The 26,181-nt window shown below is 39.3% G+C and overlaps 1 protein-coding gene across 2 annotated transcripts in view; it reads left to right on the top strand.

Annotated features, from left to right (window-relative positions):
* Positions 1–26,181, top strand: part of LOC141509783 (uncharacterized) — a 39,697-nt gene that overhangs the window by 1,040 nt on the left and 12,476 nt on the right. Inside the window, exons 2-5 of one of the 2 annotated variants that reach the window (XM_074219577.1) lie at positions 2,785–2,911; positions 3,195–3,290; positions 8,750–11,054; positions 21,186–21,224. In XM_074219577.1, the coding sequence (XP_074075678.1) occupies positions 2,785–2,911; positions 3,195–3,290; positions 8,750–11,054; positions 21,186–21,224 (2,567 nt within the window). Of the gene's footprint in view, positions 1–2,784; positions 2,912–3,194; positions 3,291–8,749; positions 11,055–21,185; positions 21,225–25,322; positions 25,393–26,181 lie in introns of those variants that run through there. The other variant, XM_074219576.1, reaches the window with a different exon arrangement.

The raw sequence follows: 26,181 nt of genomic DNA, 5'->3' as shown, positions 1-26,181 counted from the left end.
GCCGTGTGCGGGTCACCCCCGCCTTACAGACGGGCAAACCGAGGCTGTGCGGGTCACCCCCGCCTTACAGACGGGCAAACCGAGGCTGTGCGGGTCACCCCCGCCTTACAGACGGGCAGAGCGAGGCCGTGCGGGTCACCCCCGCCTTACAGACGGGGAAAGCGAGGCCGTGCGGGTCACCCCCGCCTTACAGACGGGCAGAGCGAGGCCGTGCGGGTCACCCCCGCCTTACAGACGGGGAAAGCGAGGCCGTGCAGGGCACCCCCGCCTTACAGACGGGGAAAGCGAGGCCGTGCGGGTCACCCCCGCCTTACAGACGGGCAGAGCGAGGCCGTGCAGGGCACCCCCGCCTTACAGACGGGGGAAAGCGAGGCCGTGCGGGTCACCCCCGCCTTACAGACGGGGAAAGCGAGGCCGTGCGGGTCACCCCCGCCTTACAGACGGGGAAAGCGAGGCCGTGCAGGGCACCCCCGCCTTACAGACGGGCAGAGCGAGGCCGCGCGGGTCACCCCCGCCTTACAGACGAGTAAACTGAGGCAAGGCCTTGCAGGTCATCTCCATCTTACAGAGAGGTAAACTGAGGCAAGGGTAGGTCAAGTTACACACACAGATGGTGCCCGAAGCAGGTTTTGATCAGTAATAACTATCATTGCTTTTCACAACCCAGCATCCTTACAGCAATCCCAGGGAATTGCCTTTATTAATCCCCGTTTTACAGACAAATAAACTGAAGCAAGGGTAAGTCGGGCCACCGGCTCAGTCCTACGGATTATGTCTGAAGCTGGCTTTGATCTCAGGTCTAGGGGGCACTAGGTGCCGGACTCCGACCATTGCCCCTTGTGGATGCCTGTGGCAGCGAAGTGCAAACAAGAAAATTAACAGGCTACATCAGAATTAATCTCAAAGAAAGAGTCTCAGTGTCATTGTCCTGGGCCGTTTAATTGACATTAAGTCACTGGGATTCCTGGCATTGTTTTTCAAGTTTACTGGAGTCCAAAGGAGAGAGACAGGGATGGGGGCTCCAGGGAGCAGGGCCGGCTTCTTGCGAGATTCTTTGAGGTTCTCTTGGATTTTGTTGTTGGGGAGAAGGGAATCAGCATGGGAAGTGGTGGAGAGTGCACATTACGGAGGCGAGCCCTCGGCGAGGAGCTGAGCAAGCATCCTTCCCCCGTCACTGGAAGCAGGGGCACTTTCCTGGAAGAGAGTGTGCCAGGTCAAATTGTAGGGACGATCACCTGGCCAGGCAAGACAAGGGGAGATGTGGAAACTCACAGGAGACCACCTCAGTGTTCTCTACAGAACTCTGCAAAAGAAGCCAAATTCCCATAGTTTAAGGCTAGTCCTTTCCATAATGGTTCTGTAAATCTTTTTCTTTTAAGACTTTTTTTCATCTTTTATTTATTTGAGGCCGTGGAGTTAAGTGGCTTGCCCAAGGTCACACAGCTAGGTAATTATTAAGTGTTTGAGGGCAGATATGAACTCAGGTCCTCCTGACTCCAGGGCTGGCGCTCTAGCCACTGCACCACCTAGTTGCCATAACTGCACTTGACTCATGATTTGGCTTTAACGGTCACAGACTTTAAAAATCACTCACAAAGCAGCAAAGAACTATTGGAGGAAAAGCTTTAAAAAACAAACAACAACACCCCCCCCCCCCCACAGTATACAGATATATCACAGAGTAAGAAATTATCCACATGAGGCACTCAGAGAAATCTGAGATTTATGTAAAGTCTTGCAAAGTGATGTAAGTAGAATCAAGAAAGTGTCAGTGACAACAGTGATGTCAAAGAACACCAAAAGGGAATTGCACTCTGAATAATTAGAAAATCAAGACTTTTCTGGAGATCAGATAATAAAATACACCTTCACCCCTCTTGGCAGGGAAGCGAAGGGCTAAAAGATCCAAAGACTGCACATGCTGTCAGACAAGATTTCTGTGTTGTGTGATGCTGCTCCAGAGGATAGAATGCTTGGGAATGTCTCTGATGAAATGACAAAAGCCTTCCAAATTATTTTTAAGGATTTTTCTTTTCACTTTTTAAAGTGGCCTCACATGAGGAATGCTACATCATACTGTGTCTCCCTCATGATGCCTACTTTACTCAATCCTAGACCAAAGCAAGAGGGAAGAAATATTTTTTCAAACTACAAATTCACATAGAATTCTTATTTTGACTTCCCTATACTACAGACCCTTGCTACCATTGCTCAATTAGATCTTTGCAAACCCTTGCCTCAGTTTACTTATCTGTAAGATGGAGATAACCTGCAAACCCTTGCCTACCTTAGCTGTTCTTTCCTCTAAAATGCCCAAACTTACTATGATTCCATTTTTTTTCTTAAACTCTTTTTTTAAGGGTTTTGCAAGGCAATGGGGTTAAGTGGCTTGCCTAAGGCCACACAGCTAGGTAATTATTAAGTGTCTGAGGTCAGTTTTGAACTCAGGTCCTCCTGACTCCAGGGCCAGTGCTCTATCCACTGTGCCACCTAGCCGCCCCCTCTTAAACTACTTTTGAAAAGGCATGATTCTATATTTGGTTCTAAAAATGACTCCTTTGGGTTTCAAATGAAAAGAAGCATTGCCTAAGAGTGATATTGAGGGATTGGGCATCAGTCACCTTGCTATTAAACAGAAGGTTATACACAAGCGTGCAATAAATATTTGACTTGGAATACATTGCGAAGGACTCTCCTATACTGAGCTCAAGCTAACTTCAAGTCTCCCTTCAGGTCCTTGGGAAAGAGGATCCTGGGTGAGCAGGAATGTGTTGAATGTTTCAGGAATCAGTGACCTTCAAGGATGTGGCCGTGGAATTCACCTGGGAAGAATGGAGACAGCTGGACCTTACTCAGAGAAGCTTATTCAGGGATGTGATGCTGGAGAACTATGGGAACCTGGTTTCCTTGGGTAAAGACAACTTTCCTTTCTAACTTAGAAGCTTCTCATTAGGACAGTTTGGAATTTTCATTTACCAGTAGCGTCTTCTGAAGGGTATACTAGTAGAACTAGAGTAGATGATCTAATGGGGCTCAGAAAGTAAGAGAATACTTACTAGTAACAGTCATGAGCATCCTTCAGAAGTCCTTACCTATACCTTCCTAGTGCATTTTCTTTGTGAGAGCTAGAGCTAGAAATGAATCCTTATGTGACTCTGTTCAAAGTTTTTTTCCCATTTCCCTCCTCTGAACAGGACTTGCAGTTGCCAAACCAGATGTTATCTTCCAGTTGGAGAGAGGAGAAGCACCGTGGATGCTTGAGGTTGAAGTCCCAGCAAGCATCCCCACAGGTGAGTGAGTGAGGTGGGAGTCACTCTAAGGAAGCTCTGAGCTGTTCATCTGGGGGAAGGGAGAATGCTCTCCTTCCAGAGGCTGTTGGAGTCTGTCAAAGTTGGGTTTTCTCACACTCACCAACTTAATTTCTACAGGATCACAGAGCGTTATCTTCCTACATTTGAATTCTTTCTCAACTCAAGTCAGCTGCCATTTATTAAATAGCTGCCATGTGCAAGGTGGTGGGGATGCAATGTCAGTAATGGAAGTCCTTCTCTTGCCTGAAGGGATTTTTCTTTTTTTTCTGTCATTCAAGAAAGATTTTATTTATTTTGATTTTACAATATTTCCCCTAATCTCACTTCCCTCCCCCTACCCCCCCACAGAAGGCATTCTGCTAGTCTTTACATTGTTTCCATGGTATACAAGATCTCAGTTGAATGTGATGAGAGAGAAATCATATCCTTGAGGAAGAAAAATGAAGTATAAGAGAGCAAAAATTACATAAAAAGATCACAGGTTTTTTCCCAAGTTAAAGGTAATAGTCTTTGGTCTTTGTTTAAACTCCACAATTCTTTCTCTGGATACAGATGGTATTCTTCATTGCAGGTACCCCAAAATTGTTCCTGATTGTTACACTGATGGAATGAGCAAGTCCATCAAGGTTGATCATCACTCCCATGTTGCTGTTAGGGTGTACAATGTTCTTCTGGTTCTGCTCATCTCACTCAGCATCAGTTCATGCAAATCCTTCCAGACTTCCCTGAATTCCCATCCCTCCTGGTTTTTAATAGAACAGTAGTGTTCCATGACGTATACATACATACATATACATATACATATACATATACATATATATATATATATATATATATATATATATATATATTCTTTGCCACCACAAACAGGGCTGCTATGAATGTTTTTGTGCAAGTGATATTTATACCCTTTTTCATAATCTCCTGAAGGGATTTTTCTATCACAATGGGATAGGAAGTGAGCACTGTCAGCTGGGAGGAGAGGCAGTAGACAGGAAGAAGAAAAGCTTCATTCAGGAGCCAAGCTTCTTGACAGAAGCAAAGAATTCTGTGGGAGAGGTTTGAGGGCAATCTCTTAAAACCATGTAACTAAAGTATGTAGTTTATGAAAGGGAAAGATGTGAAATAAGTTTAGAAAGCAGGTGAACCCAGTCATCAAGACCTTGAAATTTCAGCCTGAGGGTTGTCTACCTTATTTTGGAAGCAATACAAAAGCATGTACCTATAGATCCCATCCGGGCCTCAGAGAGTAAATGAGAATGGAAGCAGAGTCAGGTGAAGGGTCTGTTGTAATAGTTCAGATGAGATGTGGGGAGAACCTGAGTCTGGGTGGGGGCTGGGTAGATATAGAAAAGGAGATGAATGCAGGAGGTTATAGGGGCGGGGAGAGTTCAGGAGACCTGGCATGGGGTTCAGATAAGGGAATGATTGAGAGGACCATGGATCCAGAACTGGGAAGTGCCTTAGATATCATTTAATATATCCCCGAGGCCAGCAAAGGAATAGGTAGGAAAGCTTGGTTTTGATCTCAGATCCTCAAAATCCAAATCCAGGTCTTTCCATTCTTATTGTTCAGTCATTCAGTCATGCCTGACTCTTTTTGAGCCCATTTTTCTTGGTAAGGGAACTTAAATGGTTTGCCATTTCCTTCCCATTTTACCCTTGAGAAACTGAGACAAATAGGAGTTAAATGACTTGCCTAGGGTTATGCCATCCATAAGTGTCTGGGCTGGTTTTGAACTCGGGTCTTCTTGATTGGAAGTCCAGGAGCTCTATCTATTGCACCCCCTAGTTGCCCCCTCTTTCCATTGTAAAGGAGGAAGAAAAAAGAAAAAAAGGGTACCACAAAACTAGCAATTGAAGAAAAAAAAAACCTGATGTGCATCCCTCTCATACTCTTTTATTTTTGCAAAGAAACAGGGAGGAATTCTAGGTCAGGCTTGATCTTTATACTTTCATAGCATTCAGTTGTGATCATTTTTGGTTTTTTCTGTCTACATTGTTATAGTCACTAAGCATATTGTTTTCCTACTTGTTCTTAGTTAATGTTTTTTATTTATTTAAGGCAATAGGTTTAAGTGACTTGCCCAAGGTCACTCAGCTAAGTAATTATTAAGTGTTTGAGGCTGGATCTGAACTCAGATCCTCCTGACTCCAGGGCCAGTGCTCTATTTGCTGCACCATCTAGCTGCCCCTTACTTCACTTTTAATCAATTTATAGAAGTCTTTCCATGCTTCTTTGTATTCATCACACCATTTCTTATAGAATAGTCATATTCCATTATTTCTTGTACTGCAATTTGTTGTTTAGAGTTCTTTGCTACCTCAAAATAGCATTGCTTTAATTATTTTGGTATATATGAAACCTTTTTTTAGCAGTGGAATCTTTAGTCGAAAAGTATGAACATTAGAATCATTTGAATAATTTCAAATTTTCAGAGTGATACAAGTCATAAAGTGAATCAGTGTGCCCATTTCCCCACAATCTCTGCAACATGATCTTTTCCCTAAAGGCAGGGATGCTTGTTTATCCATGTCAAATTTACCTTGTTATTGATGGGAGTTTTCAGGGAATCTCCCGATTTACTGTACTGGAGTACTTCTAATGGAGCTTATCATGTGCTTGGGTCCTTTCCAATGTCCCATGATTGTACCTCTTAAGAGAACACAAGTGGCCTGGATTCTTTCCAGGAGGCAGGTGTGTTCTCAGATACACCTGATGGTAGTGGGGAGTGACAGAGGATATGCCACAGACAAGAAAAGCTGCACACTCCCTGGGCTTTAAAGGAGAAATCACTTCAAGCTCTCAGAAACAGAGTGAGCAGGCTGGAGGCTGTTTTCTCCTCTTCCTCTGGAAACAATGGCAACGATATGCTCATTGCAGAGAATCTATGTCTTTGTTGACCTTCAGAGCTTTTTACTAGAGGAAAGATTGACTGAAATGGGTTGGACAGCTCTCCTGGCTGACGATTCCTGCCATGTGTCCTGTCAGCACATTGGACATCCCATGTATTTCCCCACTACAGTCACCAATCCAAGAATCCTGTAACATAAGGGATATTCCAGATGGCAGGTCAAACCCATCTGGCTCTAGGACAGGCAAACTAGCAAATCAGATAAGCCCTAAATACCTGTTGGGATTCAAAGATGGGTTTCAGTATCTGGGCTTGATTGGAATCAACCCCTCACATCCTGAGTGATCCACCAAATGCAAAGTTCCAGTCATTCTGGTTTTTACCTATAGAGGCTTCCAAAAACATGGACCCTCTGTTTTCATAAGGTTCTATGTGAAGAGACTGCTGACCCCTGTACTTTAGGTCTTTCAATTCTGTATCTTGTTCTTAGCCCCTCTAGACAGACATACTTGTGAATGCCTGGGTGAGCAGCATTGGTTCTCTAAAACCTCAAAGGGCCAATAAACATTTGGCCTTTTAAATTTTGGTAAATACTATCTATACTCCTTAAAGCTTGACTGAGTGGGTTGAATCCAGGATTTGCTTAAGTCTGACCTCCCATTCCTGTTCTTTATGCGAGCCAACAATCATTCTAGGGCCTATGTCCTATCCTCTTATTGGACCTAATCATCATCAATATAGCGATGACATTCAATGCTTTCAGAGAGTGGGACTTCTTTCAGGTCTCTGTGCCTCCCAGACTGGTAGTATGAGTGAGGATCAGGTGGTCTTGGTGAAGAATAGTGAAGGTGTATCAGATTCCTTCCCAGGAGAAGATGATCTACTGCTGCCTAGCCTTATCATCAACAGTAGAAACAAGAGCCTTAGTGAAGTCAATAACCCTATATCAGTCACTGATAATGAGATCAGGAACAGCTTGAACAATTAGTGTCATAACTTTATTGAGCTTCCTACAGTCTTCCTCATTCACTGTTCAGGCTCACATCAAGTGAAGTAGTGCAGTGATGAACTTTGGTCTTCATTATCTTTACTTTCCTTCATTAGGAAGGAAATAAGATGTTAACTCTACAGGATAGCTCATCCAAGGGTTTCCATTTGGCCTTAAGACAATTACTGGCATGGAGATTACTCTAATTACTCCTTCAGTATCTGGATTAGGTGTGACTGAAGGGCTCATGTTACGGTTCAGTTTTACTAGCATCCTGTTGACTGATAGTTAATTATTTCCTTACCAGTCCTATCTTCCAAGAACTGTATCCAAAGTTTATTCTGAGAGTTTTTATCAGCTTTTGCTTATAGCTTTTGAGGCATTCACCATTCCTTTTTGCATCATCCTTAGAGTGCATATTGAACAGAAAGTCATATTTGTCCAGACAACCACTGGGGCACTCTCCATCTCACAAGTTCATCATGCCCATGACTTTATTGTGGTATGATAGGAGAGGCCCATAGCTAAAACTGAATGCCATTGATGTTGAGATCCATCTTTTCAGAAGGGAGGATCCAATTGCTCCTGGATGATCATAAAGAGTAGGGGTCATGGAATAGAAAGACAAACCATGACACTGGCCTCCTTGTTGTTCCTCAAACAAGATACTCATCTCTTGGCTTCAAACATTTTTAGTTACTGATTTTCAGTCCCCCATTCCTGGAATACTTTCCTTCATCTCCTAGTTTGTCTGACTTCCTTCAAGTCCCAGTTAAAATCCCACTTTCTACAAGAAACTTTTCTCAGTCTCCATTAATTCTAGTTTTTTTCCCTCTATTAATTATTTTTCAATTTATCCTCTGCTTATATTGGCAGTTTTTCAATACCCTGAAATGTAATTTACTTAGATTTAGATACTTAAATTTATTCATACACATCAGAGATATTTTTACTATCTCCTTGTATAGCTTCCCTTCAAATTGCTATTATTTGTTTGTTCTAAACACATTCCAGAAGACCATCATATGAAACATGCTGTTCACCTCTTGGAAGAGAGTTGTTGGATTCCAAATAATGATTGAGACATAAATTCTGCACACTGTCAATGTGAAAATTTATGTGGCTCGATGTATATATTTTAACAAGGGTTTTGTTTTAATTTTTGTTTTTTCCACTGTAGTAGGAGGAAGAGGGAGAACAAACTAACAATAGAGTTATAAAAAGAAAGAAAAAAGGGTCATTGAAGCATTTTTAAAAATAGATAAAAGAACAGAAGGAAGACCAGAAGGGAAAAAACAAACACTACAACTTCAACAGTGAGATCTTGGATTTATTTTATACTTAAAAAATGAAAAAAAAACTATAATAAGAGATTCATGGTTTCAAATATAATCCTCTTTCTGTTCTAATTTCTATGAGGAAATACTGATTTTATTTGGTGTGTGCTAGAAGGTCAGAATAAAAAAAGTTAATTCAGTATTCTGCATTTTTTAAATTGCAGCTCATTCTTGATGAGGTAAAATCTAAGGTTTACTATATAAGTAGTTTTCTTTCTCCTAGTGCAGAAAGTATTGACTTTTCTTTCTCTCTTTCAGAGTGCCTTAATCTAGAGTCTAGGTGGGAAACAACAGAGACTATTGCAATTCAAGGCATTTCTTTAGGGAAGTTATCCAAGGAAAGAATCAAGGATGGACCACGGAATTCTATGTTAGGAAAAGTTTGGGAATGTGCTTTTAGATTGGAGCATCAGAAAGCCAACTATAGAAAGCAATCCCTGCAAATGACAATCCCTCAAAAAAAGCCTTCTGATTTTTATACCAATGAATGTAATTTGTGGGGAATGGGCTTCAATATGAGACCAATCCTGATTCCACAGCATCAAGATCATAGGGGGTCAAATGTTCCTAAATGTGATACACATGGAATGAACTTAAAACAGTATTCAGAAAAATGTAAGCATAATGGTACTTTTTGTGAGACGCTTTACAAATATAAATACAGAAAGTCAGACAGTTGTGATTCAGATCTTAATCAAAATGACAGAAAATATACTGAAAAAAAATCATGTGAAGATGGGAAAGTGTTGAGTAGCAATGCATCCCTTACAAATCAGCAGATAACTCCTTGTACACAGAAATCTTTTCAGTATAATACATATGGGAAAGACTCTAGCTGCAAATCTCTTCTTCCATATCAAGAACTTGGTACTGACAAGGAACTCTTTGCATGTAAGGAATGGGAAAAATCCTTTAGCTGGTGTGGACAACTTACTGAACATAAAAGAGTTCATACTGGAGAAAAACCCTTTGAATGTAATAAATGTGGGAAATCTTTTAGCTGGAAAGGACATCTTAACCTACATAAGAGAATTCATGCTGGTGAGAAACTCTTTACATGTAGTGAATGTGGGAAAGCCTTTAATCAGCATGGAAAACTTAATGAACACAAGAGAATTCATACTGGAGAAAAACCCTTTCCATGCAATGAATGTGGGAAATCCTTTAATCGGCGCAAAGCACTTATTATTCATAGGAGAATTCATACTGGAGAGAAACCCTTTGGTTGTAATGAGTGTGGGAAATTTTTCAATCAGAGGGGACATCTTACTGGGCATAAGAAAATTCATACTGGAGAAAAACCTTTTGAATGCAGCGAATGTGGGAAATTCTTTAGGCGAAGACGACACCTTACTAGACACATGGTTATTCATACAGGAGAAAAACCCTTTGAATGTAATGAATGTGGGAAAGCCTTTAATGAATGTGGAAAGCTGACTGAACACAAGAGAATTCACACAGGAGAGAAGCCCTTTGAGTGTAATGAATGTGGGAAATCTTTCAATTCAAATGGACAACTTAGTACACACAGGAGAATTCACACTGGAGAGAAACCTTTTGTATGCAATGAATGTGGGAAATCTTTTAGGTGGTGTCGAGATCTTAATGAACATAAGAGAATTCATACTGGAGAGAAACCCTTTCAATGTAATGAATGTGGGAAGTCCTTTAATCGTCGAAAAGCACTCATTGTACATAGGAGGATTCATACTGGAGAAAAGCCCTTTGAATGTAATGAATGTGGAAAATTTTTCAATCAGCGTGGAAACCTTACTGAACATAAGAGAATTCATACTGGAGAAAAACCTTTTGAATGTAATGAATGTGGGAAATCATTTAACTGGAGAGGGCAGCTTACTATACATAAAAGAATTCATACTGGAGAGAAACCCTTTGTGTGCAATGAATGTGGGAAATCCTTTAATCAATGTGGAAAACTTACTGAGCACAAGAGAATTCATACTGGAGAAAAACCATTTGAATGTAATGAATGTGGAAAATCCTTTAACTGGAGTGGACAACTTACTACACATAAGAGAGTCCATACTGGAGAGAAACCCTTTGAATGTAATGAATGTGGGAAATCTTTTAGCAGGAGTGCATCCCTTACTAAACATAAGAGAATCCATACTGGAGAGAAACCCTTTGAATGTAGTGAGTGTGGGAAATTCTTCAATTGTCATGCACACCTTACCGAACATAAGAGAATTCATACTGGAGAAAAACCCTTTGAATGTAATGATTGTGGGATCTCCTTTCGTTGGAGAGGACAGCTTACTAGACATAAGAGAATTCATACTGGAGAAAAACCCTTTGAGTGCAATGAATGTGGAAAATTCTTTAATCAGCGTGGAAACCTCACTGAACATGAGAGAATTCACACTGGAGAAAAACCCTTTGAATGTAGTGAATGTGGAAAATCCTTTAAACAGCGTGGAAACCTTACAGACCATAAGAGAATTCATACTGGAGAGAAACCCTTTGAATGTAATCATTGTGGCAAATCCTTTAATCGTCGTGGAAAACTTACTGACCACAAGAGAATTCATACTGGAGAGAAACCTCTTTGACTCTAGAGAATGTGGGAATTCCTTTCCCTGGAGAACATTATCTAGTGACATAAAAGAATTCATGTTGCAGAGAATTCCTTGAGTGTAATGAATGTTGGTAATGAATAGCCTACTAGCATAAGAAAATTCATTTAAGAAAGAAACACTTCGGTTATAGTGGATGTAGGAAATCCTTTAACCAAAGTGAACAGCTATCATACATAAAATTCATACTGAATTAAAAGTAATGGGAATGTTAAGAATGTAGACTGTTCTTTAGCTGTTACCCAGATCTTACTGAGTCTGAAAATCATGCTAGGAAGAGAAAGCCTTTGTGGAGTACAGCAGCTTCATTGGTTTGTCACTCACCCTGAAATGAACACATCTTACTATATTAATAATTTTTTGGTAAAAGACACATACTGCATGTCACTAGTTTTTCTTTTCTACTTAAATTTGTTTCCAAGATATTGGTTTCCCTTCATTTGTAGTTTTTCCTCTCTGGTTATGCAACATGTATGTCTTGCTCTGAGCTTCCAAAATTTTTTTGCAGGGCTAGTTAAGTAATATTTCATTTTAAATTCATAATAAGGACCCAACTTGAGGTCACTTATCCAACTATATTTTTCTTTCCTGTTGTGAACTAGTCTCAGTGGAAAAAAAAGAAAGAAAACTCTTCTATCAGCCCTAGTCCCTGAATGGTTCCATTTGGGATATTGACTGAGGTTACTGAGCACATCTCTGGTTTAAGGGTGGGGCCCTCTGGACTATGAGTGATTGGGAACCACTACTGTTTGGACTGAGCTAGTCTGAGCCACTCACTACATTTTAAATTTCTGGGAGTCACTTGTATTTATGTATGCCTACAATAAACCTTACACTCCAGAATTGCCACATCATAGTCACTTATGGTGAAGCTAAGGTTTAATTAAATATCCAATCAGCTACCATATTCTTAGAATATTCACTAATATAGGGAAATGTGCAGTAGCAGTCTGCCTTATTTGATAGCTCATGTTCAAGAGAAATCCTTTGTAATTAGTATGGAAAAGTTTTCAACCACAACCATTGCTTTATGTAGCACCAAAGCATTCACAAAGGATCTAAGAAATCAGAACTCATTCCTGACCATATTCTCCTCCATTTGAGGACATGCAAACCCTTCCAGTATTTTTGCTAAGAAAACTTCAAATGGGATCATGAAGAACTGGACAAAACTGAAAATGACTAAACAAGAATTATTAGGAGGCCCTGCTTTAGAGTAGAAGTTCTTTTAGAAATTTTAAATTATATGTATTTTTTTCAGTGAACAAAAAAATCCACCTTTCTGCCCATTAAGAAAGAAAAATAAAACTCCTGTTACAAACATTTGGCATAGAATTTCATTACCTGGCTATATCCAAAAAGAGGTTTTGATTTATACATTTGATTCTACCTCCTTATGAGGAGGCGAATAATATATTTTGTGAGAAAAGCTCTGGAATCATGATTGTTCATTGTATTGATCAGGTGGCAAGTTTTTCAAAGTTATTTACTTTTAGAAGCTCATTGTTTCTATTTTATAAATTATTCTGAATCTGTTCATTTTACTTTGCAATCAGTTAATACAATTCTTTCTAGGTTTTTCTGAAACCATTCTCTTCATCATTTCTTACAGCACTATCATTCTATAATGTTCATTTACCATAACTTATTCACTCATTCCCTAGTTAAGGGACACACCCTTGATTTCCAATTCTTAATTATTTCCTAAAAAAGCTTCCATAAATATTTTTGAATGTAGGTCCTTTTTTTCTTTAATCTCTGGGGTACAGACCTAGGAGTGGTATTTGTGGGTCAAAGGGTATATATAGTTTAATAACTTTTGAGTTATAGTTCCAAATTGCTTTCCAAAATGGCTGGATCAATTCATAGCTCCACAAAGAAGTGCATTAATATACCTGTTTCTCCCCTTGTCATTTTCCTTTTTTCCCCTTTTTTTGGGGGGGGAGGGGGAGAATCAGCTTTACTAATATGGTTGTGAAGATGGAACTTCAGGGTTATTTTTATTTTGCATTTTCCTAGCCCTTGGTAGGATTTAGAACAACAGTGCCAGACCCAGTTGAAAATGGATCCCCATGGACCACAGATGGATCTATAAAGCCACAAGTTAACATTATTTTATTTTTTTATTTTTTTACATGTTTCCGAATTGCATTTTAATCTGGTTGAGCCATATTCAGGAGTTTTCTGGATGAGTTTAACATGTTACTTTAGAGCATTTTTTCCATTTGGCTATCAGTAACTTGGATTTATCAATTGGGGAACAGCCCCTTATGAATCTGAGTCAATTCTACACATATATCTTAGAAATAACAGCCTTATGAGAGAAGCTGCTGCCAGAATTTCTTCCCCATTTACGTGCTAATTTTCACTGTATTGGTTTTATTTATTCATGGATATGATAATTATGTGTTTCCCTCCATCTTACCTCTCATATTTTCTCTTCATTTCTTGCTTCCTCTTCATAAAGAGACACTCTTTGGGAAGTGTCAGGCACTCCACTAAGTGCTTTTACAAATATCTCATAACTCATCATAAAGCTGAAAGGCAGGTGCTATCTTTATCAACATTTTACAGATAAGGAAAGTAAAAAAAGACAGGAGAGGTGGCACAGTGAAGTCAGGAGGAACTGAATTCAAGTCCAACCTTTGTGACCCTGGGCAAGTTACTTAACCCTGTTTGCCTCAGTTTCCTCATCCAAAAAATGGAGACATGGAGAAGGAAGTGGCAAACCACATCAATATTTTTTGCCAAAAAAAACCCCAAATGGCTTCACAAAGAGTCAGACATGAGTGAAAATTATTGAACAGCAACAACAGAGTCTTTGCCCCTGTGGTGCCTTCTCTGCCTGGCTGATCCTCCCATAGACTCCATTTGATGGCAGTTGCCCAGGCAAGCCATGTCCTTATTCCTTTACAAGCTACACTCCTGATTTTCTGTATTTCCTCTCCCTGGGCAGCTTCATCTCTTCCATTCCAACCCCCACTACTTTTCAGCTAGCTTTTATGCGTTATCTTTCCCCTATTGGAATGAAATCTCAGTGAGGTTGGATTGACCGGGTGCAATGCTTTGCAATGATAAATGTTTAATAAATGCTTTACTTGACTTGATTAAACCTTTATGATTGTTCACTAATGTTTACTTTTTTGTTTCTGTTACCTCCTATGTAACTCTGGACTTTTAAACAAAATTTATTTAAGGCAATGGGCTTAAGTGACTTGCCCAAGATCACACATTTAAGCAATTATTAAGTGTGTGGGGCTGGATTTGACTCCAAGGCCAGTGCCCTATCCCCTGCACCACCTGGCTGCCCCCCGAAACTCTAGTCTTTTCTTTTTTGCAAGGCAATGGGGTTAAGTGACTTGCCCAAGGTCACACAGCAAAGTATGTTATTAAGTGTCTGAAGCTAGATTTGAACTCAGGTATTCCTGACTCCAGGGCTGGTGCTCTGTCCACTGCACCACCTAGACACCCTGATAAAATGAAATATTTGTAAAATATAACCAAGATTTGTTTGTTTAACTACACACATTAAAAAAAGAAAGGCTTCTAAAAGCAATGAGTAAATGGCTAGTGATAGAGAAAGGGAACAAGTTCAGATTTGTTTGTCTTTACTTTGTTGCGGTCATGTAAGATTTTATTCTGGCTCATTTTACTCTAAATCAACTTACACAAGTTTTCCCAGGTTATAATGAATATATAATATTCACCATTTCTTAGAGAGAATATAATTACTATATTACTTTCATATACCACAGCATGTTCAGTCATTCTTCAAATGATGGAGACCCACTTTTGTTTCTACTTCTTTGCTCCAACAAAAGGTGTTGCTATTACTATTTTAAAATCATTTTCTTTTCTGGTTGACCTCTTTGAGGTACATGCTTCATAACACTGAGTATGCACAGTTTAGTAATTTTTTTTTCAAATCTTGCTATGTGGTTCTATCCACCCACAGGTCCACCAACATGGTATTAGTGTTCCTGTCTACCCACAGTCCCTCTAATAATTATCATTTTTCTTTTTTGTCTTCTTTACCAATCTAATGAGAGTGAAGTGGAACCTTAAAGGGTTTGGTTTTTTAAATTGTCCATTTATCTTCTTATTAATGATTTAGAATATTTTTAGTTAATTGATAATTTGAATTTCTTCATTTGAAAGTTACCTTTTCAAATCCTTTGACTGCATCTAATACTTTTATCTAATTTCCCTACAAAAAATATTTAACCATTTCCTTTCTAATTCTAGGGCAACGAGGTGGTACAGTGGATAGAGCACTGACCTTGGAATCAGGACAGGAGTTTGAATCCAGTCTCAGACACTTGACACTTCTAGCTTAGGCAAGTCATTGACCCTGATTACCTCGCATCCAGGGCTGTCTCCAGTCATCCTGATGCATATCTGACTACTGAACCCAGATGACTCTGGCGGAGATAGTGAGGCTGGGGACTTAGCCCAGCCCCCCTCAATCAAATCCAATTCACATGCTTGTCATGACATCACCTCCCTGATGTCATGGTCTTCTTTGAAAATGTAGGACAAGCATCATCAATAATTGAATTATAATCACAATTGTCCATGTCTATTGTGATTCCCTATATCTGTTGTTTGATTATGAATTCTCTCAGCTGTAGTTATAGTTGTGAAAGGTGCTTCCTTTTCTTCTATTTTTTGATATGAAATTTTATATTTTTATATTATAATCATATATCCAATTGGAACTTATTGTAGTACAGTCAGTTCTGCCATAACACTTGTTTTGAAAACACAAATTTGTTCCAGCATTATTACCATAACTCAAACAGCCATCTCCAAAATGAGCTCTCTTCATTGTCAAATTGGGCCACCTCTTCAGCCATTGATACCACTGATGCCCCACTCCTCCTGGGCCTTTTTTCTCTCTGGGGTTTTGTCAGCTTGCTCTGATGGGCAGAACACCACTTTAAGGAGGGGGCCCACCTCTTCATTCCCACCCACCAGCTGCCTTCCTTTAGACTTGTCCATAACTCCCTCCACCAGCACTCTCTTCCCTCCTCTTTCCACAGCCTCTGCCCCACAATGTTTTAGTTTCTTTTTGTGTTTGGCTTCCCTGGGTAGGTGGTAAGAGTAGGGACTGTCTTTTTCATTTATATTTCTATCCCATGTTTAGCTAATTACCTTTGAGATTACATTGGAGCGCTTCTTGGCAGAGACACTGGAATGGTTTTGCTACTTCCTTCTCCAGCTCATTTTATAGGTGAGGAAACCAAGGTAACCAGGATGAAGTGACTTGACTAGGATCCCGCAGCTAGAAAGTATCTGAGGCTAGGTTTGAACTCATGAAGATGAGTCTTCCTGATTCCAAGCCTGGTGCTATCTCCTCCGCTGTATCATCTGGAGATAGGCCCTTAATAAATGTTTATTGACTGAGCCCTCTCTTCTGAAAGCTTCTTCTTAGACTCATTTGCTGGATTGTTTCCAAGAAATGCCCATATGGGTATCCCTGAGTTCTACTCCGGCATTCGTCTCATTCCCCTCAATACTTGGTGATCCCACAAGCACCCATGGGTTCCACTATGATCTCTTTGCAGATGATCTCCAGCCCTAATCTTTTCCCTGAATTTCAGTCCCTAAATTTGTAATTCCAGATCCTAAAACTGTAAAAGATCTTAAAAACACAGGGTTAACAAAGGACAGAAAATATAAATTAGACATTTTAAACTTTTCTTCTTTAAGATTTTATCAAAAACCTATAGGTGGAGGCCATTCTGAGGTAATGACCACATAGAACTGGGAAAGAAATTCAACTTTATATCATTTAAGAATAAGGAAAATAGGGGCAGCTAGGTGGTGCAGTGGATAGAGCACTGACTCTAGAGTCAGGAGGACCTGACTCCAAATTGGATCTCAGACACTTAATAATTGCCTAGCTGTGTAATCTTGGACAAGTCACTTAACCCCATTGCCTTAAATAAAATAAAAAAAAGAAACATCTCAGATTCACTTTAAAAACAAAAACAAACAAAAACGAATAAGGAAAATAATTGACCTCCTTAGTGATCTAAACATAGAAGTTGCACGGTATCACCACCAAGACGGCTCCACAAAGATTATCATCTTTGTATAAATTCTTCTCTGGTCTCTTCCTGGGAGAATGGTCTCCTTACATCCTGAACATTGTTCTCCTATATTTGTGATTAACAAAATGGGGGGAATTTTGGAGTCTTAATTTTTATCTAAGGAGCAAGGTAGAAATTAATTTTCTATCACAATATAGTTATGAGAAATTATTCTTTCACATTACCCCCATTTTGATCACAGCTGACGTTATTATGTCAGCTATATATTAATGGTAGAGGTGTACAGAAGATGGGGGCTTAGTGGAGGAAGAGATAGCATCTCGTAGAGGCCTAGATCATTAGAAAAATGGGAAAGCAATAAACATGAGGCCAATCAATCTAAAAAGGGGGAGCATAATGGTGGTCTACTGTTTACAGAATTGAGGGCAAAGTTACAGGAATCAGTAGAAAAAGTTGCTATTCCCTTTGATTAAGTAACCCATACAAATAAATGTAAAAGGGAGAAAAACAATAACATAAATTTCTTCTTTCTTCTAGTGACTTCTAATATCTTACTGTATCTCTGGAGTTTCTCCAAATGTATTCAGCTTACCTATAGATATCTAGAAATACAACTGTGGAATTTCTTAGATCTTGATAATTTACATTTTAACTTGCCCACTATCATGTTGATATACACAGAAAATTCAGTTCCAAATAGAAATCACTCTACTTTTGTTTTTGACATTATCCTATTCCTTTTAATCATTTATACTCCCATTTGGTGGATGTTATTCCATGTAATAAAAATAAACTTCCATAAAGAAGAGGGTTTTACTGCAAAAATAAATTCTTTAAAGTTCTACTAAATTAATTTTGAATTTGTAACATATACATTTGATAATCACTTTAGAATAGAAAGTATCCAAGTGATTTTACAAATAAAAACACTTTTGACCTTTTGTTAATATTTAAAGTGAATCAAAAATCCTTAATTGAATAATGTAATTTCTTTTTAAAATGTTTCAAAAATATTAAACTTGCTAGCTATTAGAATTTAGATAAATGTAGGTCAAATGACTTAAATTTTTATGCCTGATTTTAATATTAATCATGTGACTTGATAATAGCAATTTACCATAAAGATCTGGAACATCAGTGAAAAGGAAAACAGCCAGGAGATCTGGTTGAGCTGAATGTGAGAGGGAAAGGAGACAGTGAGGTCACATGGCAAAGAGGTCCATGGTTTCCCAATGGCCAGGAGCAGAGGCCAGGAGCACATGGCTTCACCTTAGGTGGGAGAGAGAGAGAGAGAGAGAGAGAGAGAGAGACAGACAGACAGACAGACAGACAGACAGACAGACAGACAGACAGACAGAGACAGACAGACAGACAAGAGATCCCTGTCCTTGCAGGGCTAAGGTATGTTGAGGAAGAGAGGAACCTTCTCTTCACATCAATTTAAATGCACTTCTGTAGTGGATTGGAAGAAGGTGGCACCTGGGGAGTGGTCCAGCACCTGGCTCAAGGTATTCTCCAATATGTAAGTTACGCTCACGCTCTGGTCTTTCCTGACCTAAGGTGCTTGACCTTTAAGTTCAACGCCTCATGTCCTGTCACACCAGCGCAAGCTTGACCCATCAATAGCCAAGGTCTTGACAAATTCACATTTAGCAATGTAGTTAGTTTGAACAACAGGGAACAACAGGCACAGACAATATTTTTCCTTCTGCAAAATTTCTTTTTTTAAAAAAATAAATTAGGCTGGCTTTTGTTTTATTTTTCCAATTACATGTAAAAATAATTTTCAGCATTCATTTTTGTGTAAGCTTTTGAGTTCCAGTTTTCTATCTCCTGTTCTTCCTCTGTTCCCAAGACATCTGATCACAATATCTGCTATGTCCATAATTCCCTGCATCAAGATGACCAGGAAGGTCATCATCTAACTATCTGATTCTGTGATAATGTTTCTTGTTCATCTAATCTGTTTCATTGATCATCTTTTCTGTTTTTTTAACCAGTTCCAAAAAGTTTTGATGATTGCTGCTTTGTCCTGTAGGCCACAACTTTTGAAAACACCAATTTTAATTTTTATTCATGAAAAAAAAACAAATTAAGGTAAATTTTAAAGTTTATAATCAGCTTTGTATTATCCCAAGATGGAAGATTCTCTCTTGCCCAAGGTCACACAGCTAGGCAATTATTAAGTGTGTGAGGCTTGATTTGAGCTCAGGTACTCCTGATTCTAGCCCGGTGCTCTATTCACTGCACCACCCTAGCTGTCCCAAAAGATGCTCTATTTAGATTATTTGCACGGAGTACCAAGAAGACAATGGTTTCATCTTTTTAATAACTTCAAAAATGTACTCGCAAACTAGGAAGCAGAAGTGTAGACTAACTAGAGAGCCAAAAAAATTCTCCTTCTATGTCCAACTGAAGCTTACTTGATCTTGTTGAAGATTAGCAAACCCTGTGTTATTTGTAATATTAATAATGGTGCCTTACATAATTTTTACATGAAAACCTTTGATGTTTTTAATAAAAATGTTGAATAATTCAGAATTTTGAATGTGATGTGTTTAGCTGCCTACTGGTATGTCTCATCACATAAAACCTCTTTGTGTTCAGATAAATTGATGAAATCTAGATACACAGTACCTTTAGCATGGTTTAATAACTAGTCAAAAAATTTTCCAATTAAAGATGCAAGAGTCCCCCCCCACTCCAGGTTTCCTAATATACCATTTTATGTCTTAATGATTGATACTTTTAAATAGTCCATAAACCTTCTGTGCCTACAAATAACTAGAATTTTGATAGAAGTTGACTTCCCATTCATCAGTCTGTCGTTTCTTTAGTAAATATTTTTCTTTCTGAAAGCATGGATATTTATGTAAAATTTATTAAAAACCATTCTCTAAAGATATCTATATCCACATTTATCTGTGTGGGTGTGTTTTAAGTAGTTTGAAGAGTCATTTATATAGTCTCATGTACTTGCACTCATTTAAACAACAAGGTGCTCTGTTCTATATCCTCTTATATTTTGGGGATCAATTGAATGCTAGTTAGGTGGCATAAAAGCTGGAATGCTGGGCCTGGTGTCAGATGGACCTAAGTTCAGATCTGGCCTCAGACGATCACTATCCAGTGACCTTGAGTGAATTGCTTGGCCTCTGTCCATCTTAAGTATAAGGATAATAATAGAGCCTCACTCCTGCGTTTCAAGGACAAAGTAAAGTAATGTGGGCAAAATGCTTTGCAAACCTTAAAGCACTATATAAATGCTATCTATTATTATTTATTAATGATGATGATAATTTGCTATTAATATGTTAGTGTTACCAGTTTTAGACAGTTGTTCATTTTCTTTGATAGAACTAAAAACTAGAACTTGATGTAAGGCAATTTCTTTTCTCTTAGTTGACATTTTCCCCCCTAAATTTCAGACTGCCCTTGTAGGAAGCCTCGATGAGAGAAGTAGCTGAAACTCCCATATGGGCTATTTCTGTGAGAGTATCATTCTAGGAAAGACCCAAAAAGGATCATGACAGGAATTCTAAGTCAGGAGAAACTTTAAAATCTGATGATCGATTAGAGCAACAAGATAGCCACCCAAACCTGTCAAAGTAGAAAACAATCAGAAAACAAAACTCCTGATTTAAAAGTCAGTGAATGTGATAAATTTGGGGAAGGTTCTAGTGTGGGGATGAATCTGATTACACAAAAAAAATTAATACAGGAAAACGTTTAAGTCAGTGGAATACGTGTGGAATAAATGTCAAACTGTGGTCACTCGAAAGGAAGCATCATGGACTCTTTTCTGAGAAACTTTGCACCTAAATACAATAAGTTATTTAGTGGCTATTCAGAACTTACAGAACATCAAGAAAAACTATATGAATGTAAAGAATTTGGGAATTCCTTTGACAGGAGTGAATCTCCTCCCAACCATAAGTGAGTTCGTACTAGAGGAAAATCTTTTGACTGCATGGGATGTGTGAAATCTTGTCAGTGGCACGGACATTTGTCTGAGCATAAGAGAATTCATATTGGAGAGAAGTTCTTTGAATGTAATGAATGTGGGAAATCCTTTAGGTGCAAGCAGCAACTTACTGCATGTGAGAGAATTCATACTTATGGCCTTACCAAACAGAAGAAAATTCCTATCAGAGAAACATTTTTTGAGTGTGTTAAGTGTGATTAATCTTTGAGCTGGAGCAGGCATTAAACCTTCTGGCCACACGGGATGGAAATTCCACTTAAGCTTCTAAATGTAAACAGTTCTTTAGTTCATAGCAGGATCTTTTTGAACATAAGAGGTTCATATAAGGGAATAAGCTATCAGTATAGTGTTTATTATAAATCACCTTGAAATGACCATATCCAATTCCATCTTTTTATGCCATCTATAAGGGATTAACAATTTTTTGTTGTCGTTGGACAGTTACTGTGATGTCATTTGTCTAGGAAGTTCCTTCACTAGTGCAACTCAATACCAGCTCTGCAACTTTTAAAGTTTCCTGGAAAATGGACATAACTACGGTCACAGCTAGTGGATCAAAGGTGGGACTTGAATTCAATTCATACTGGCTGTTGAGGTCAAGTCTTTTCCCATTACACAATGCTCCCCTTCTAAGGTTAAATATATTTAATTTAAAAAAACTCTGAAACTTTTAGAGTTTTAAATCATTTACCATTTAGTTAATAAGAAGAAGCCTAATAATTACTTCCAACAGGGTTAGTTTTATTTTTTTCATAAAAGGTGTGAAAGAAGAGACAAAAACCAAGAATGCCTTAAAATAAAAAAAAATTACAGATTTTTTAATATTACCAGCAATTCCCACTTTGCCCTGACCCCATTCTATCCCAGAAAATTATTCCTTAGAACAGGAAAAATAAACCACAATAAGTCATTGAAAAATGCTGATATCATATTTAACATGTCACACTTTACTCTGAAAGAAGCACTGGTAGTTATCTTCTCATCATTTTTATGGTCAAGTTTTGTCATTAAAATTTCATAGCTTTCAATTTTGATTGTTTTGGTATTCTTTGCACTTATATTATTAGAATCACTGTATAGGTCATTTTCCTGGTTCTGCCTATTTCCTTGTTTAAGTCCATGTCCTTTTTTTTTTTAATGTTTTTGCAAGGCAAATGGGGTTAAGTGGCTTGCCCAAGGCCACACAGCTAGGTAATTATTAAGTGTCTGTGACCGGATTTGAACCCAGGTATTCCTGACTCCAGGGCTGGTGCTTTATCCACTGTGCCACATAGACACCCCCAAGTCCATGTCTTTTCATGCTTCTCTCTAATCTTATATACATAATTCTCTCTAGCTTCACATATATCAGTGCCCAGTCAGTGGGTAGCTTTGTTTCCAGTTCTCCATATAAAAGTAAAGGTTTTGATGTAGAATGGTATAAGTAGTTCTTCTAGAACAAAATTTACTATGCAGCAGGTACATTTTTTTTTCCAGCAGGTAAATTTTTTAAAAAAGTAGGATTTGCAGGCAAAGCAAAGCAAAAGTAGGATTTGCAGACAAAGCAAAAATAAAACACCATTAGAAGAAATAAACAAGAAAATTACATTATATTTAAAGGAACCATAGATTAATAACCAAAATAAGTATTAAAGACATGTACCAAATGTCAAATAAATGTAAAAAAATTAAATACTAAGCATGTTTCATACATCATAACAATATAAGTAATATTTGAGGCACAAAGTAATAGGGATTTAAGTGAAAATAATTAAATTCAAAACTGAGTCAAAGGGTCGGCTAGGTGGCACAGTGGATAAAGCACCGGCCTTAGAGTCAGGAGTACCTGGGTTCAAATCCGGTCTCAGACACTTAATAATTACCTAGCTGTGTGGCCTTGGGAAAGCCACTTAACCCCATTTGCCTTGCAAAAACCTTAAAAAAAACTGAGTCAAAAGAACAAATCATAAGACATTGAAGCAATAACATTTATTCTTTAAAAATTGACAAGCCATTAGCCAGCCTGATTAAAAAGGAAAAAAAAATTAAGTAACTTTTGCTCGAGTGGGCAGTCTTAATAGGAGACTAGTTTCCCATCTCCCAGGTAACTACTCCAGCAAAACTCTGAAATTTGTACCAGGTTAAAAGAAAATTAGAAAATCCAATGACAAACTAGAAATCTTCCACTGTTAGGTGCCTAGCAGGTAAATTATACTTTATTCCTTGACTTTATTTTATTCAAGTGAACACTGAAGAGCTGAGAGACAAAGATGGCAAGTTCTCTCTTTATTTCACAGAAAACATGCTTAACTACCCCTCCTTGTCCCTGGTTTCTCCCAACTCTTTTAAGTGGCCAGTCAAGCAGGTGTTTACTTTCTCAGGCTAGTACTGCCATGCAATGTTCCAACAGTCTCTTTCACTCCACCCCAGAACTATATAAAAAGTCAGCTAGCAACCCAATGGGCAATAGAGAATGACTATCTATCCTTACTCCTCCTGAAAGGCTAGCTCCACCTAGCATGATCAGAGTTAAAATATCATCTACATGACTCCCAAGCAAGTGTGGAGAGCTCCTCTGAGAAAGTGTGGGCAAAGACTGACCAGGATGGTTCCAATCAGGGCAATATCCTGGTGCTCCAACCAGAACATTCCATGCCAAGGACTGAATTTCAAAACAAAATCCTGAAATTCCAAAGAGAGATATGAAGATCCATTCTGAACCTTGATAGTCTCTTTGAGTCTAACTCTAGGAGGTGGAGGTCAATGCAAAAACCGAGGACATTCAAGATGAGATGAAATAGGGTTGACCATAATACTCAACAATATAGCAGAAAATTGAGACTGACCCTAGCACAATCATAATTTAAGAACAAAGGCTGGAGAACTAAGTAAATTAAATCTGTACCAGATACCTATTAACATCAAAAATTCTTGTAATTAGGAGATTCTTCAAAAGAATTTCCTGAACTGCTGCAAGAAAAATTCAAAGGATTTCTCACCAAGAGCTGTAGGACTATCTTAAAAGAATTAAAAAACAAAGCAAAAAAATACTTGAGGCAAGGATGGGTTGGAAAAAAAGTAGCTTAAAAAAAGTAGTAAATCTTGCCTAAGAAATGGAATCCCTGAAAATTAGATTAACAATCTGGTGGCTGTGAGAAAGTAAATATTAGGATAAAATCAGAAGATTGAAAAAGAATAAGACATTCTTAAGAGGACCTAGGAAATAGGTTAGGAAGAGATCATTTAAAAATTCATTATTAAATTCATTAAATTAAATTAAAAATTCATCATTAAAAATTCACTCCTTGAAAACCATGATTTTTTTTTTAACATACTCTATATATCTCAAGGAATCATAAATGAAAACTGACTCTTTTAGAAGTAGAGGCCAAAGATAAAATCTCCATTGCAGATAGCCCCCAAATTGTGCCTGTTTGTTGCACTGATGGAATGAGCAAGTCCATCAAGGTTGATCATCACCCCCATGTAGCTGTTAGGATGTACAATGTTTTTCTGTTTCTGCTCATCTCCCTCAGCATCAGTTCATGCAAATCCCTCCAGGCTTCCCTGAAATCCCGTCCCTCCTGGTTTCTAATAGAACAATAGTGTTCCAAGACCTACATATGCCACAGTTTGTTCAGCCATTCCCTCAATTTCTATTTCTTTGCCTCCACAAACAGCAATATTTCTATTTTCCATAGTTTTAAAAAGCAAAGCAAGGAGCAAGACAAGAAAAAAAAGTTTAAATTATAATGTCAGGGAAAGATGACTTTCTAGTTTACTTAAGAAAATGTTAGGGGATTACTAAAGAAAATAATTGAGATAATAGTTTCGGAGTCACAGATTATAAACCTTCCAAAATCAATAACTTCCCATTCAGAAAGGCGTTCACAGCCTCAGTTTCCCCTCCCTGCTCTTTCTCACAAGCCCGACACCTGAAATCGAGAGGACAAAAGGATCTCGGGTGGTTTCTTGGGGGTTGCCGCCACCCCGAGTTCAGTCCCTTGAGCCCTCCCGCAGAAAGCCAATATGTTGGCAGCTTCTGCCAGGGATCCCCGAGGTCAGTCCGCGCCTGCGTAGTCAGCGCTCGGCGCACGCGCACAACGTCTCTCTAGGCCTCAGAACTACGTTTCCCAGAAGGCCGAGGGAGCCGGTTGCCATAGAAGCAGCGCGGGTCGGGGAGCGGCGCCACACTTTCGCTTCCGGGTGCCCGCGCTGTCTCCGCGGCTTTTCGGGGCCGGAGGACCCCGCACCTCCCGCGAGGGCATGGGCTCGGCGCGCGCCCAGGTGAGGCGGGGCCGCGGGGGGGCGGGGGGCTCGGGGCCCAGCGGACCCCTCTCTCAGCCCCCAATCTCCTCCCATTTCTCTTTCCCCCGGAGCCCCCTCCACGCAGCCCCCGCCAGGTACCCCCACAGCTGGCCGCTACCGGCCACCCCATAACCCCGCGCCTGGCATCCGGCTCCTTTGCCCCTCACGTGCCCCGACTGTCCCTTCTTCCTCCGTGGCGAAGACGGCAGAACGGCCCGCCCTCCGACCCCTGCCCATCTGAAGGTCGCGGCCACTGTCGAACCCACCCCGACGCCCTTCTTTATTTAGTTTAAGATTTTAGCCGTAACAGCCTTTGAGCCCCAGTTTTTCAGTCCGAGGTAGGTGGCATGGGTGGAAGCCTATGTTGGTATGTTAGGGAAGCCACAACTAAGGGGGTAAAGCACGAGAAAAAGAAAAATCCTAAAAGTGAATCTAGGCAGGGGATGGAGCATCCACCCTGGAGTCAGGAGGACCTCAGTTCACATTGGCCTCAGACACTGAATCATTACTTATCTCCGTGTCCCTGGCCAAGGAGCCCGTGGCTTTGCAAAAAACAACAAAACTGAATATAGGCGTACGTTCATTAAAAAAGCTCCAAAAACCAAACCTACTTTGATCCTAGCTCCCTGCTCTCATATCTCTTTCCCTTTGAGATTAAACTATTTGAGAAAGCCATTCCTCCGATGTACTTTCACTTCTGATCCTCTCTCCAGCCTCATGATTGAACTTTATTGTTCTTTGAACAGTTTCCCAATTCCTCAATCTGAT

This window comes from Macrotis lagotis, chromosome 1, assembly GCF_037893015.1.
Source record: "Macrotis lagotis isolate mMagLag1 chromosome 1, bilby.v1.9.chrom.fasta, whole genome shotgun sequence".
Classification (NCBI taxonomy): domain Eukaryota; kingdom Metazoa; phylum Chordata; class Mammalia; order Peramelemorphia; family Peramelidae; genus Macrotis; species Macrotis lagotis.
Note: the sequence above shows the minus strand (reverse complement) of the source record. Positions and strands in the feature narration are given on the sequence as shown.